The sequence below is a fragment of the Arachis ipaensis genome, chromosome B10 (assembly GCF_000816755.2).
Source record: "Arachis ipaensis cultivar K30076 chromosome B10, Araip1.1, whole genome shotgun sequence".
Classification (NCBI taxonomy): Eukaryota; Viridiplantae; Streptophyta; class Magnoliopsida; order Fabales; family Fabaceae; genus Arachis; species Arachis ipaensis.
Genome location: NC_029794.2, coordinates 13,181,863 through 13,195,048, shown reverse-complemented (window position 1 = coordinate 13,195,048; position 13,186 = coordinate 13,181,863). Strand labels below are relative to the sequence as shown.

General features: G+C 40.7%; 2 protein-coding genes across 3 annotated transcripts in view; one reads left to right on the top strand and one right to left on the bottom strand.

The window, feature by feature from the left end:
• Positions 1-2,315, top strand: part of LOC107624237 (65-kDa microtubule-associated protein 8) — a 4,730-nt gene extending 2,415 nt beyond the window's left edge. The window contains exons 5-11 of the mRNA XM_016326720.2: positions 1-114; positions 219-378; positions 484-635; positions 726-813; positions 890-963; positions 1,583-1,657; positions 1,778-2,315. The exon at positions 1-114 is cut by the window's left edge and continues 33 nt beyond it. Of these exons, the coding sequence (XP_016182206.1) occupies positions 1-114; positions 219-378; positions 484-635; positions 726-813; positions 890-963; positions 1,583-1,657; positions 1,778-2,107 (993 nt within the window). The 3' untranslated portion in view covers positions 2,108-2,315. The remainder of the gene's footprint in view (positions 115-218; positions 379-483; positions 636-725; positions 814-889; positions 964-1,582; positions 1,658-1,777) is intronic.
• LOC107621784 (cytochrome c1) lies at positions 2,114-3,751 on the bottom strand. 2 transcript variants are annotated; one of them, XM_021113272.1, is made up of 3 exons: positions 2,703-3,751; positions 2,289-2,354; positions 2,114-2,183 (listed from the first exon to the last, which is right to left on the bottom strand). In XM_021113272.1, the coding sequence occupies exon 1, from the start codon at positions 3,520-3,522 to the stop codon at positions 2,857-2,859; it is 666 nt and encodes a 221-aa protein (XP_020968931.1). In that variant the 5' UTR covers positions 3,523-3,751; the 3' UTR covers positions 2,114-2,183; positions 2,289-2,354; positions 2,703-2,856. The 2 variants fall into 2 exon arrangements, with proteins under 2 accessions (XP_020968931.1, XP_016179270.1); XM_016323784.2 differs by lacking the exon at positions 2,114-2,183 and having other exon boundaries at positions 2,221-2,354.

Below are 13,186 nucleotides of genomic sequence, written 5' to 3'. Positions count from 1 at the left end.
ATGGATGCACCTTACAATGACCGACAACCTTTTTCACACGTAATCAATTTGTTATCAGTCTCATCTTCAGAAGTATCTGATCCAGGAAGTCTTACTCTAGAAATAGTGCAGCAGGTATGTATTTAAGTTTATCCCCAGAATATCAGAAACTCTCAGATATTTAAATGGTGGAAAATAAAAATGGAACTAAAAGAAGAATCTTTTTTTCATTATTCAAGACTGAAGCTGAAGTCAAGAGACTGGATCAACTAAAAGCAAGCAAGATGAAAGAGTTATTCCAGAAGAAACGGGAGGAACTGGAATTGATATGCAAGAAATCACATGTGGAGATACCTTCACAGACAGAGATGAAGAATATCATTAACCTTATAAACTCAGGTGACTGTAAGTCTGTAATTAATGAATGTGTGTTCCTTTGCAAACAAAATTAAGTGCCTATCTAAAAATTAAACAGTCCTAGAAAGTGACATAGATGTGAAAAAGGGGAGATTGACCATTCCAATCTCCTCATGAGTATGGATGAACAGATATCAAGAGCAAAAGAAGAGGCTGCTAGCAGGAAGGCTATAATGGAGAAGGTGGAGAAGTGGATGTTAGCACGTGATGAAGAACGCTGGCTAGAAGAATATAGCACGGTTAGAATTTTCATTTCAATCAATCTTCATAACTATGGCTAAGGAATAAATATCTCTATTATATGTTTCACAATCCAAGTGTATTATCAGGATGAGAATCGATACTCAGTCAGCAGAGGAGCTCACAAAAACTTGAGACGTGCTGAACGTGCCCGTATAATGGTCAGCAAAATGCCAGGTATATAGACAACAATAAGATTTGCACTAATTGGAAGCAAACTCAAATACTTACATAACATGGACGCTTTTTACAGCTTTGGTAGATTTGATAATTAAAATGGCCAGATCTTGGGAAGAAGAACGAAATAAAGTTTTCTTGTATGATCAGGTCAGATATCCTACATTCTAAAACACTATTCTTATACTAGAAAAGATGCATCTGAAAAGTATATATTACAGAGTCTAATTGTGTAATGGAATAGTGAGAAGCATTTTAAAATTCATAGAACATGTAGCATCCAAAGAAAGGCAAAACAAGTATTGCAAGAATATATATTGATGCATGTGTAAAAGTAGATTCGAATTTAGGACCTAATCTTAGAAGAAAGGTTGGCCAATGTTAAATGCGTGACACTTAAGCATAGTATTAGAAACATCTGGGCAGAGGATAGGCACAATTGTGAGTCCTCTAGATATTTGAGAAAAATGTGAAGTTGCAAAATGTGTTTACAGTTAATCAAGTAATGGCATAACCGTCTATAGATAAATTTTCAAGAAACACCCAACAGAGTAACAAAAAGCACACCAGCAGCACACAAAATGATAACAAAAAACTTAAAGAATTGCAAGAAACAAATCATATTATACAGTTCTAGCTTCAGTTATGTTGACCAATGATTTGAGCATTCTTACACTGGCACAGTTTACTTTCTCATTGCCATGCTTTTTCTAGTATGGTTCCATTCGTTTTTACGTTGATCATAGCTGGCAAAATAATATCTGTGTAGGTACCTCTAATGGAAATGTTGGAAGAGTATAACATGCTAAGAAGAGAAAAAGAGGAGGAAAAGAAAAGACAGCAGGTTGGTATCATACACCGGTTTTAAACAGATACTAATTTCTATATCACCTTATGTTGTTCAAGAAATAACTATGCCATATTCATCAAATTCTTGGCTCCTCTAATATTTTTTGGGTCTTAGCCATGGGAAAAGAAGAAGGTCCAGAGTCAAGTAGCAGTTGAGCGAGATAATATGTATGCATCAAGACCAAGCACCAGCAGTAGACGAATTCCAAATAAAAGCTGTAATGGAGGTCTAGACAGTCCGATGCCAGTGAACAGAAGGCTTCCCATCAGTATCCATCAATTCGGATCAAACAGCATAAATTCAGGAAATCAAGCTATATCCTTCATTAATGATGGAAGGAAGATGCAAAGAAGAAAGATGTTTGGTGAATCTGGCATTCCTCCTCATTCAAGAGACGAGGCATCTTCTGTGATATCAACACATTCTGGACCATTTTCTCCTTAAATTTTCTTTATTTGAAATATAATTTGAGTGAGAATCACCTGTAGAAAGCATGGTTTGCAATAAAACTGTCACCAACCTGCAAAAGAATAAATATGAACTCATCATGTATAGGATTTTTTTTTTGTATTTATCTCTTTGCACTTGAGTTTCCTAAATGAGTGAGACCTTGTTAGTTGTATACCTGTATACAGATTAAATTCTTCGTCCATTGCTTTGTTTGTAACTTTGCTTCCAGTGTGCTAAGCTGCTGCTAGGTCCCCAACAAAAAGTGAAATCATTTTTCAGGTTTGCAGATCCAAGTGGAAGACTTGAATTGGATATTGACAAGAAAACCATATACAGCAGTTGATTATAAGCTGTTCTAAAAAACCGAAGCTGATACAAACACACAATTTACAGTTTGAATAGAAATAACAACTTGACATTGTAAATGCATGATAATCATAAAAAACAGTTTCGCGGATCCTAATGATGACGTGTAAACCAAAGAGCAAAGTTACTAGTTCATTGAAAGAAAACAAATCGTCAAAAAGAAGAAAATCAAGTAAGCCCTACATGGATAAAGATATAGGCAATACAGAAAGAAAGGAATTACCCTTAATCAGCTTGAAAATTAGAATCACATGTCGCTATCGATGTACAAAAAAGCTATTGCAGAGAAATCAAAGACCTGGCTGCAATCTTTAATTAATCTCTATTTTTAAATTTTTTCCTTTTTTCCAAATAGTATAACTATAAACAAACTCAACCTAACACTCATCTACGTGAACTGCCGCTTCAGCTTCGGCAGCAACTTCAGCTCCGGCGTCAGCTTCAGCTCCAGTAGCTTGGGCCTCAGAATCAGCTTCGGGAGCAGCTTTAGCTTCAGCATCAGCTTCCGCAGAAGGCTCGGCTTCAGGATCTTCCACAGGAGCAGCTTGGGCTTCAGAATCAGCTTCGGGAGCATCTTTAGCTTCAGCATCAGCTTCCGCAGGAGCTTCGGCTTCAGGATCTGCCGCGGGAGCAACTTGGACTTCAGGCTTCCGGAAGAACTGATCGATGCGACGCGTGCCGGCAGGTGCGGGCTTATCAGCTTTTCTCCGGTCGGCGATGGTGGAAGGAGGGAGATTTTTGGGCTCAGAAGGCAGAGGGAGCGAGTCGAGGAGGAAATCGCTGCTAGGTTGGTGCCTCTTGACGGCGACCCGAAGGTGGTCAAGGGTAACCGTTTTGCGCTTCTTCTCGATGGCCACGCGCGCCGATTTCTGAGCCAGGAAGTGAAGAAACAACTCGGTGGAGCGCGACACCAGGAACAGCGCTTCTCCGCTCACCCTATTCACATCCTTGTCTAGTCTCATTATTTTCTTCACCCGACTCGTCGGGAATTCGGGTCGGGATGACTCCTCGTTTTCTTGAATCTGAACTTCATCCTCCGCCATTTTCAGATACTCCACCCTACGACTGCGATTCTATTTTCACTTTCCCCCTCTTTCATTTTGTAAGGGTTTCGAATTGGCGGGAATGGAAAGTGGCTGTGGGGTATTATCGTAATTCGAGCTCCTTTTCTTCTTTCCCGACTGTGCTTTTAATTTATTTTTGTTAAATCTATTTGATCCGTTAACCTAAAACTGATTCATACCAATAATCTCGGAATCAGGATCAGCACATAACTCATTCACAAATCTTTCCTCAAAACTACTCAAGCCCCGAATATCGGGTCACCAGCAAAGATTCCATTCAAACCGATAACAAACAATACAGATAACTGCCTTCAGTAACTCCATTATATACGGGTGACTCACTTAGTTACAGGTAGACAATACATTCAGTTTTACTCTGAATTACCTCATAGTCTTACTTACTTGAGCGTTGGAGTCTCTTTGCAGGTGTTCAATGCCGCCTCCCCAGCAAGTATACAACGTTCCATCCTTCCGCTCCAAGAAAAGCTGGTCGGAATCACAGCAGGACGAACTATACCTCGGAGCGCTCAAATTCGCGCAAGAACATTTAGCGCCCACCGTGGGCCTCGACTTTTTTTTACCCCACAACTCTTGATCCCGTACATTTTCTACTCTTTTTTGCAGGTCACAGCGCATGGCGGACGAGCACAGTCATGCTCCCTCGAGTACTAACCAGGCCGAACTCCTAGCAATCAATGAGGCCCTCAGGGCCGAGAACCAGAGAATGGCTGAACTCTTACGCCAGAAACAGCACGACCACAGCAAAGGGGGATATCACAAGAACGCTGAAAACAAAGACAACAACGATGAGCATACATCGGAGACCAAACACACTATACCTAATCCCCCAAAAACAACCACCAAAAGAACCAACCCCTCACAAAGGAAGTCATGAGTTTCGAAATGCCCAAAAACTTCACCCTGCCATCAACTCTAAAACCTTACCAAGGACTAGGAGACCCAAATGTCCACGCCACTAAATTCCACGCCATGATGTTTATGAACAAAGAATCCGACACAATTCTATGCCGCACCTTCCCAACCTTTCTGGATGGAGTCGCCTTAATTTGGTTCTCCAACCTCCCTGAAGGCTCCATCTCAAACTTTGATGAGCTGGCCGACCAGTTCGTCAATCATTTTGCCACATCCAAAATATACGTCCACAATTCTGATTACCTGAGCACCATCAAACAAGGGCCGAATGAAATCCTGAAAGACTACATGACCAGGTTTGCGGAAGCAACCAATGAAATACCCAACCTAAACCTCGAAGTCCATCTCCACGCCCTAAAGAGCGGTCTCCGCTCAGGAAAATTTCAAAAGTCCATAGTCATAGCAAAACCAAAGACTTTGGACGAATTCCAAGAAAAAGCAACAACCCATATCAAAATTAAAGAATTTCGAGCACTGCGAAGAGTAGAAAACCTACCTCAAATAGAAAGGAGGAAAGACGAAACAAGCATTCAAGCAGTAGAACGGACCAGAGATCCTTCAGACTAACACCTAAATTCAATAGTTACACTCCCCTTAATACAAAAAGAGAAGACATTATAAAAGACATCCTACACTTAAAACTCATTAAACCCCCAAACAGCGCCAGTACATATCAAGACCAGCGATATGTAGACAAATCTAAGTAATGCGCTTTCCATCAAAAGTATGGCCACACCACAGATGACTGCGTAATAGCAAAAGATTTTCTCGAGAAGCTGGCCCACCGAGGACTATTAGATAGGTATATCGATAGCCGCGGACGAAAGCGGAACATAGAAGACCTCGGCCAGCAATCCAAAACAACTGACGATTCCCGAGATAAAGGGAAAAAGGTAGACAGTGATATCAATCCACCTCACAGAATAATAAATTGCATTTTCGGTAGTTTTGCAGGTGGCGGATGCAGAAACTCGACAAGAAAAGATCGTACCGTGCTATGATGACTATGACAGAGTCAACCTCATCCCAACCCGTCAACAAGGACAAACCAGAGATCTCATCACCCCTAAACACTATAAGGCAACCGATCGAAACCTGGACGACCCCGTAGTCATCACAGCACAGGTCGAAGAGCCACTAGTAAAGAAGATCCTGATGGACCCAGGCAGCAGCACCGATGTATTATTTTATTCAACGTTCCAAAAGATGAAACTGAGCGACAAGACACTCTAACCCTCATTCGGAGAACTGGTAGTTTCTCAGGTGAGCGAGTCTCCATCCGAGGTTACATTTGGTTACAAACCACTTTTGGAAATTATCCTGACAATAAAACCATAGACATACAGTACCTTGTCGTTGATTGCAAAAGCCCTTATAATATCATTCTGGGCAGACCTTCCTTGAATGCATTCAATGCTATTGTTTCTACTGTGCATTTGTGTGTTAAGTTTCTCTCACAGGATAACAAAGTCATAACTATACACGGAGACCAGAAGAAAGCCAGGCAGTGCTATAACACCAACCTGAAGAACGAATAATCAAAACAACCCAAACAACAATACGTCCAAGCATTATACAATTCAGAACAACTACCCCCCTGGCCGAACTGGACCCAAGGACCAACCATCAAGAACGACCGATGCCAACCGACGATCTTACTAAGATTCAGCTAATGACCGAGGAAGGAAAACATACATACCTCGGCAACGCACTCAAAAATGAAGAACAAGATCAACTAGCCGAGTTATTAAGGCACAACGCCGACCTATTCGCATGGACCCCAGCAGACATGCGAGGGATAGACCCAAACGTCATCTGCCACAAGCTAGCTATCAACCCATCAATTCGACCTATAGCTTAGAAGAAAAGACATCTTGGTGTTGACAAGAGGGCAGCTTCCCTGAAGGAAATCCAAAAACTCCTCAATGCTGGTTTCATGAAAGAGCTAAGGTATTCCACTTGGCTGGCCACCGTGGTGATGGTAAAGATAAACAACGGTAAGTGGAGGATGTGTGTGGACTACACATACCTTAACAAGGCCTGTCCGAAGGACGCATACCCCCTCCCATGCATTCAACTGACCAAGATAAAACTGCTTTTATCACTGGCAATGGCAATTTTTGCTATAAAGTTATTGCCGTTTGGACTCAAAAATGCAGGTGCTACTTACCAAAAACTCATGGACAAGATTTTTGCAAACCAAATTGGAAGGAACATAGAGGTTTATGTCGATGACATGGTGGCCAAATCAACCCACACAACAAACCACGTTAATGACCAGAGAGAAATATTCAAACAACTTCAAACATATAACATGAAGCTCAATCCAGAAAAGTGTGCTTTCGGAGTGTAGAGCGGGAAATTCCTCGGTTTTATGCTAACTTGCCATGGTATCAAAGCCAACCCCGAAAAATGCCAGGCAATCCTAAACATGAGAAGCCCAAAGACAGTCAAAGAAGTTCAACAATTAACTGGTCGACTTGTAGCATTGGCTAGGTTTTTACCACGCATCGCCCACCCGATCACATCATTTTTTCAAGACTCTAAGAAAACAACAAAAGTTTGAATGGACCAATGAGTGTGAAGAAGCCTTCACCGAGCTCAAAACTATCCTATCAGAGCCACCAATCCTTCAAACACCAGAGGCTGGTAAACCACTTTATTTCTATTTATCTGTTACTAATCATGCTATCAGTTTTGTCTTAGTAATAGAAATAGGAAAGCAACAACACCCAGTATACTTCATCAGCAAATCCCTCCAAAATGCTGAGATCAGATTTCGAAGCTAGAAAAACTGGCCTTGGCCTTGATAACAACGCCCAGACATTTGCGGCACTACTTCCAAAGCCATACCATCATAGTGAGAACAGAACAGCCCTTCCGGCAGATCTTGACGAAGCCCGAGCTCGCTGGAAGATTGATTAAATGGTCAATCAAACTATCCGAATATGGGCTCTGGCTCTTGTCACAACAGCCAGATGCTTGAGGCATTACTTCCAAAGCCACACCATCGTGGTCAGAACCGAGCAACCCCTAAGGCAAATCCTCATGAAGCCCAAACTGGCAGGAAGACTAATCAAATGGTCGATCGAACTATTAAAATACGACATCCAATACCAATCTCGAGGAGCTATCAAATCCCAAGCACTAGCCGACTTCATCGCAGAACTCACCTCAGAAGAACCAAGTTCTACAGAGAACAAATGAACATTATACATCGATGGAGCTTCAAATAGTAGAGGATCCGGAGCAGGAATACTACTTGAAGACGAACAAGGAACAGCCTTAGAACAATCCTTGCAATTCAATTTCCACGCAAGCAACAACCAAGCAGAGTATGAAGCACTAATAGCAGGATTGCGATTGGCTCACACAATGGGCATAACGCAGCTAAACGCCAAATGCGATTCCTTATTGGTGGTACAACAGGTAACAGGTAACTTCCAGGTAAAGGATCCATTATTAGAAAAATACAACACCACTGTCAATAACCTTGTAAACAGTTTTCAGAAATTCAATATATCCCATATTCCTCGGGAATAAAATGATAGAGCAGACGTCCTTTCAAAGTTAGCAACAACAAGAAGTCAAAATACGACACTTATATTATCTCAACTAATGCTTGATGAACCTAGTGTTATGCTAACAACAATTTCAAGTATCTCACAGAAAGATGACTGGCGATCACCTCTCATAAGTTACTTGCAAACAGGTAACATACCCAGCAACATTCAAAATAAAAAAATATTCAAAAGAAGAGCAAGTTTCTACACAATACTCGGAACCGAGCTATACAAAAGAGGTTTCACAAGACCGCTCCTAAAGTGTCTAAACACAATAGAAGCCAAACTGGCAATGGACGAAGTTCATGAAGGCGTCTGTGGAACACACATAGGAGGACGAAGCTTAGCTGCCAAAATCCTCCAAGCAGGTTATTATTGGCTGACGTTACAACAAGATTGCATGAATAAAGTCAAACATTGCGTACCACTGCCAACGTCACGCACCAATTATCCACAACCCAGCCGAGCAATTACACACGTCCGAGGTATGCTGGCCGTTCAACAAGTGGGGGCTAGATATCCTTGGACCTTTTCCACCCGCTCCAAGCCAGGTTAAATTTTTAATCGTTGCCATTGATTATTTTACAAAATGGATAGAGGCAACACCATTGGCAAAAATAACTTCCGAAAAAATGATTTCTTTGTATGGAAAAATATACTATGCCGATTCGGTATTCCTCAATCAATTATTACTGATAACGACATACAATTTATAGATCAAAAGTTCACAAACTTCTTACAAAATTTTAAAATAGTTCAACAGTTCTCCTCTGTTGAACATCCGCAAACTAACGGTTTAGCCGAAGCTGCCAATAAGATCATTTTGCAGGGCCTTAAAAAGAAACTCGAAGACTCAAAAGGAGAATGGGCCGAGCTTATCCCCGAAGTACTATGGAGCTACAACACAACAGAACAATCATCAACAAAGGAAACCCCCTTTAGGCTGGTATACGAATGTGATGCCATGCTACCCATTGAGATCTCCCTACAAAATACCAGAACTACAAACGTCAACAAAATCAAAAACATCGAAAACAGAAGAACCGAGCTCGACCTCGTTGAAAAAAGCCGAGACAAATCAGCACTACAACAACTAGCTGCTAAACGAGCTATAGCTCGGAAATACAATAAGAAACTCAAACCGAGGACATTCTCAGAAGGAGACCTCGTTCTCAGAAGAATAGAAGATGTACGAAAACTACAAGGACACGGCAAGCTAAGCGCCAACTGGAAAGGTCCATTTCAAATCCAAAGAGTCATAGGCAAAGGAGCATACAAATTACAAAAGCTCGATGGAACTATCCTACCAAACAGTTGGAACACATCTTCTTTAAAAATATATTTCAGTTAGTCTATAAGTCGGACATGGTGATGCACTCTTTTTCCTACTACCAGATTTTATCCCTAAGGAGGGTTTTGCTAGAGAGGTTTTAATGAGGCACACAACCCCGCACTTCTTTCATTCATCATATTACAATACAAACACTAACTATTATCTACATTCTATCTCATATTCTACTCGTCCGATTACTACCAACAAATAATACTAAAATCCGAAGTATTCAAACACATTCTTCGCAAAAATCAAACATGTAATAGAAACATGAAACCAAATCCTAACATTACCAAATTTGTTTGGCTAAAAGCCAGCAGTTCAAAACAAACAAAGCCAAACGGCTATAAGTCTAGAAGTTCCAAACGTACATATACAAAAACAAACAGTCCACTATGAAACTAAACATTAAGGTTTTCACCCTCACCCTCAACACCATCATCGTCATCAACCAACTCATCACCAACGACTACTTTGCACGGATCCATGGCAGACAAATCCGCAGCAGGCACCAGAAGTTTTGCTTGTTCAACCGCCCTCTCAAATCCAGCTGCGAACATCTCAAGCCCATGATCCTCCTTCTCAGTCTCAAGCTGCTTTTTCTCAACACCAAGAACTATCAACCGAGCTTCCAAAGCAGCCTTATCCTCGTCAATATTCTTCCCAACACCCTCAGCGGGTGTTAGCTTATCTTGCAAAGAATCAACCAAACCAGAGCAGTACGAAGTTTATTCCCTTTCTCCAAATTATCCTGCATCAGCTGATCAACCCAGGGGCGGAGCTACCTATAACAAAAGGGGGGCAATGGCCCCTCCCAAACTTCAAATTTTCTTTATAAATTGTGTACAAATTTTATTTTAGTTCCCCTTAAAAATTTTATTTTACTTTTTTTCTATTACAAGATTAATTTTTGGCCCCTCCCTCAACTTCAACTTAGCTTCGCCTCTGGATCAACCGTAGCTCTATCAAATAAATCCCTAGCATGCTTCAACTCCTGTGTTCGGCCGATAGATATCAACTGAGCTCCCATCACCTAAAACAAACCAGCAAAACAAATAAAATCAAAACAAGCAAATGCTACCAGAGAGAGACGAATAAAGATACTACACCTGCAGATACTGACAAACCCCAATGTCACCAACCTCCTGAACGAGCTTGACATCGGCCGGATTCTGGCAATACTCATCAGCCACCATACTCAGCGGGAAATGTTCACTCCAAAGAGAAGTCAAATCCTCATCTCCTCGGTACCCATGCAGTACCCTATGGTTCTCAATAAAACGTTTCACTACTTCCAAATCAACATCCTTCCCGCCGAGCTTACCCTCGGCCACATCCACAAGCTTATCCTTTTTTACCTCACCCTTTTTTCGTTTAAAGTTCACCTTCTTAGGAGATGGTTGATTAACCTCAGCACCTTTCTCCGCCATAATATGGCTATTAGAACCTTGCTTCTCGACGTTCTTCGTCTGAAAATAAGCTCGCAGGCTACTCAAAGTCTCCTTAGGAGCCTTCTCAACTGCAAACAAATAAACAGGAAAGAAATTACAAACCATAACCAACCACATACAAACAAACTACACACAACAATTACCTATATATCCAACCAATGCATCTTTATCCATTTCCAACTCAAGAAGTTCAACAACCGACAACAAACCTGAAGAAGAAATATGATTAACTAAAAATTCTACAATCATCTTATTCCTATACTCCATCCCATCCATACCCAATATCTGTCTAGGCCTCGGAACCCAGAATAAAGGAAACCTCTCCAACAGGCATTCATCAACAAACCAGGAAAATTCACCCTCAGCAACACCAATCTTCAAAAACATAGATTTAAAACCCTTATATGAACTATATAAACTGAAAATGGCACGACCTGGGGCACTGGCAAGGTTCAACCAACAACCACGCCTAACCCCTTTACACTGAAACAAAGCAAAAAAGACTTCCAAAGAAGGCTCAATCTCTAAATACCCCATCAGAATCTGAAAAGCCCTAACAAATGCCCAGGAATTAGGGTGTAGCTGCGATGGTGCACACTTAAGCTGCATCAACACGCCACGTTCAAACTCAGAAAAAGGGAATTTCACACCTAAATCAACAAATACACAACTATACATGAAGAAGAACTCAAATCCCTCCTCGCGATGAAAGATGTGATCATCAGTACTGCATGGCACGAACCTAAGTTTAATATCACTACCTTCTCTAATCCACGAAGAAATTAACCCTAACTGCAACACACTTTGCTCATCGTCAAACACGGAAGCATACCCCTTAACCGACTCCGTCACCCAAGAAAACGAATTTACAGGATCCCAAACCCACACATCTTCCGCGAGTTTAACCTCTGCCTTACCCCTCACAACTATCCATATCTCAACCTTTTTTCCTTTTTCCATTTCGAAAATAAACATGCACATAGAAAACAAAAGGACAACAAGAGAAGAACAACTAACATTTCTTACTCATCTTCCGGAAACAGAAGCAAAAAGAAAAACAAATCCCAAAATTGGATACACAAAGAGTCCAATGAAAACCACCCACCAGCCCACTACCCTGTACCTTTTGTAAATGTTACATCTTCAAGAGCATTTCCCAGCCGTTGATAATAAAACCAAAAAAGCAAATCAATGGCCAGATCTCACCGCCGTTCCAATTTCCAACACGCATTAAATGAAACTATCTTTTCCAACATTCTCTTTCCTCCCTAAAGACACACACAAAAGGAATTACCGTGAAAATTCAAAATATTGACCTTTTTCTACTTTTCAAATCCGACAATAAACAAGTTAACCTTGGGGGCTCTGAGCTATAACTCAGCACATCAAAACACCAAAACCACCATACTCCAAAGTTGCCAACAATGAAACAACCTACCTCAGATCCTGGTCCCGAGTTATAACACTTTAAAAAGCTTAACCTGTTTATAGCTCGACTTCCGAAACAGGTCAACCTTGGGGGCTAGGATCCGTTAGCCTAAAACCGATTCATACCAATAATCTCGGAACCAGGATCAACACACAACTCCTCCGCAAATCTTTCCTCAAAACTACTCAAGCCCCGAATATCGAGCCACCAGCAAAGACTCCGTTCAAATCGATAACAAACAATACGGATAACTGCCTTCAGTAACTCCATTATATACGGGTGACTCACTTAGTCACATGTAGGCAATACATTCAATTTTACTCTGAATTACTTCACAACCTTATTTACTTGAGCGTTGGAGTCCCTTTGCAGGTGCTTAACGCCGCCTCCCCAGCAAGTAGACGACGTTCCATCCTTCCGCTCCAAGGAAAGCTGGTCTGAGTCCTAGCAGGATGAGCTATACCTCGGAGCACTCAGATTCGCGCAGGAACACTATTAATATATAATAGAAATGTAGTATCTATTGACTATTAATTTATTTATTATTTATTGATCTATTATCTATCTCTATATATATGGTGAGTTCTTTGATGACATAGTTTTGGATGGCTAAGAATAACTGTGTGTTGACTGACAAATAACCTTACAACATGTGGCATGTATGGTAACTCATAGAAAAGTGTATTAAAGGAGGAGTGTGATAAACGACAAACATTAATTGCAATGGCAAATATGAAAATTAGTTTTCGGAAAAGGAATTTTTGTGAGTATTGGAAAAGATCGAAAGAAATTAGGAACAACTAAAAAAAAGGCCGACCAATAATAGAAAAAAAGTGGTATTAAATAATTAAAATTATACAAAAATAATTATATTCAACCATTTGTAATATTTTGCCAAGTTAATATAATTTATAACAAATAATAAATAAACTCA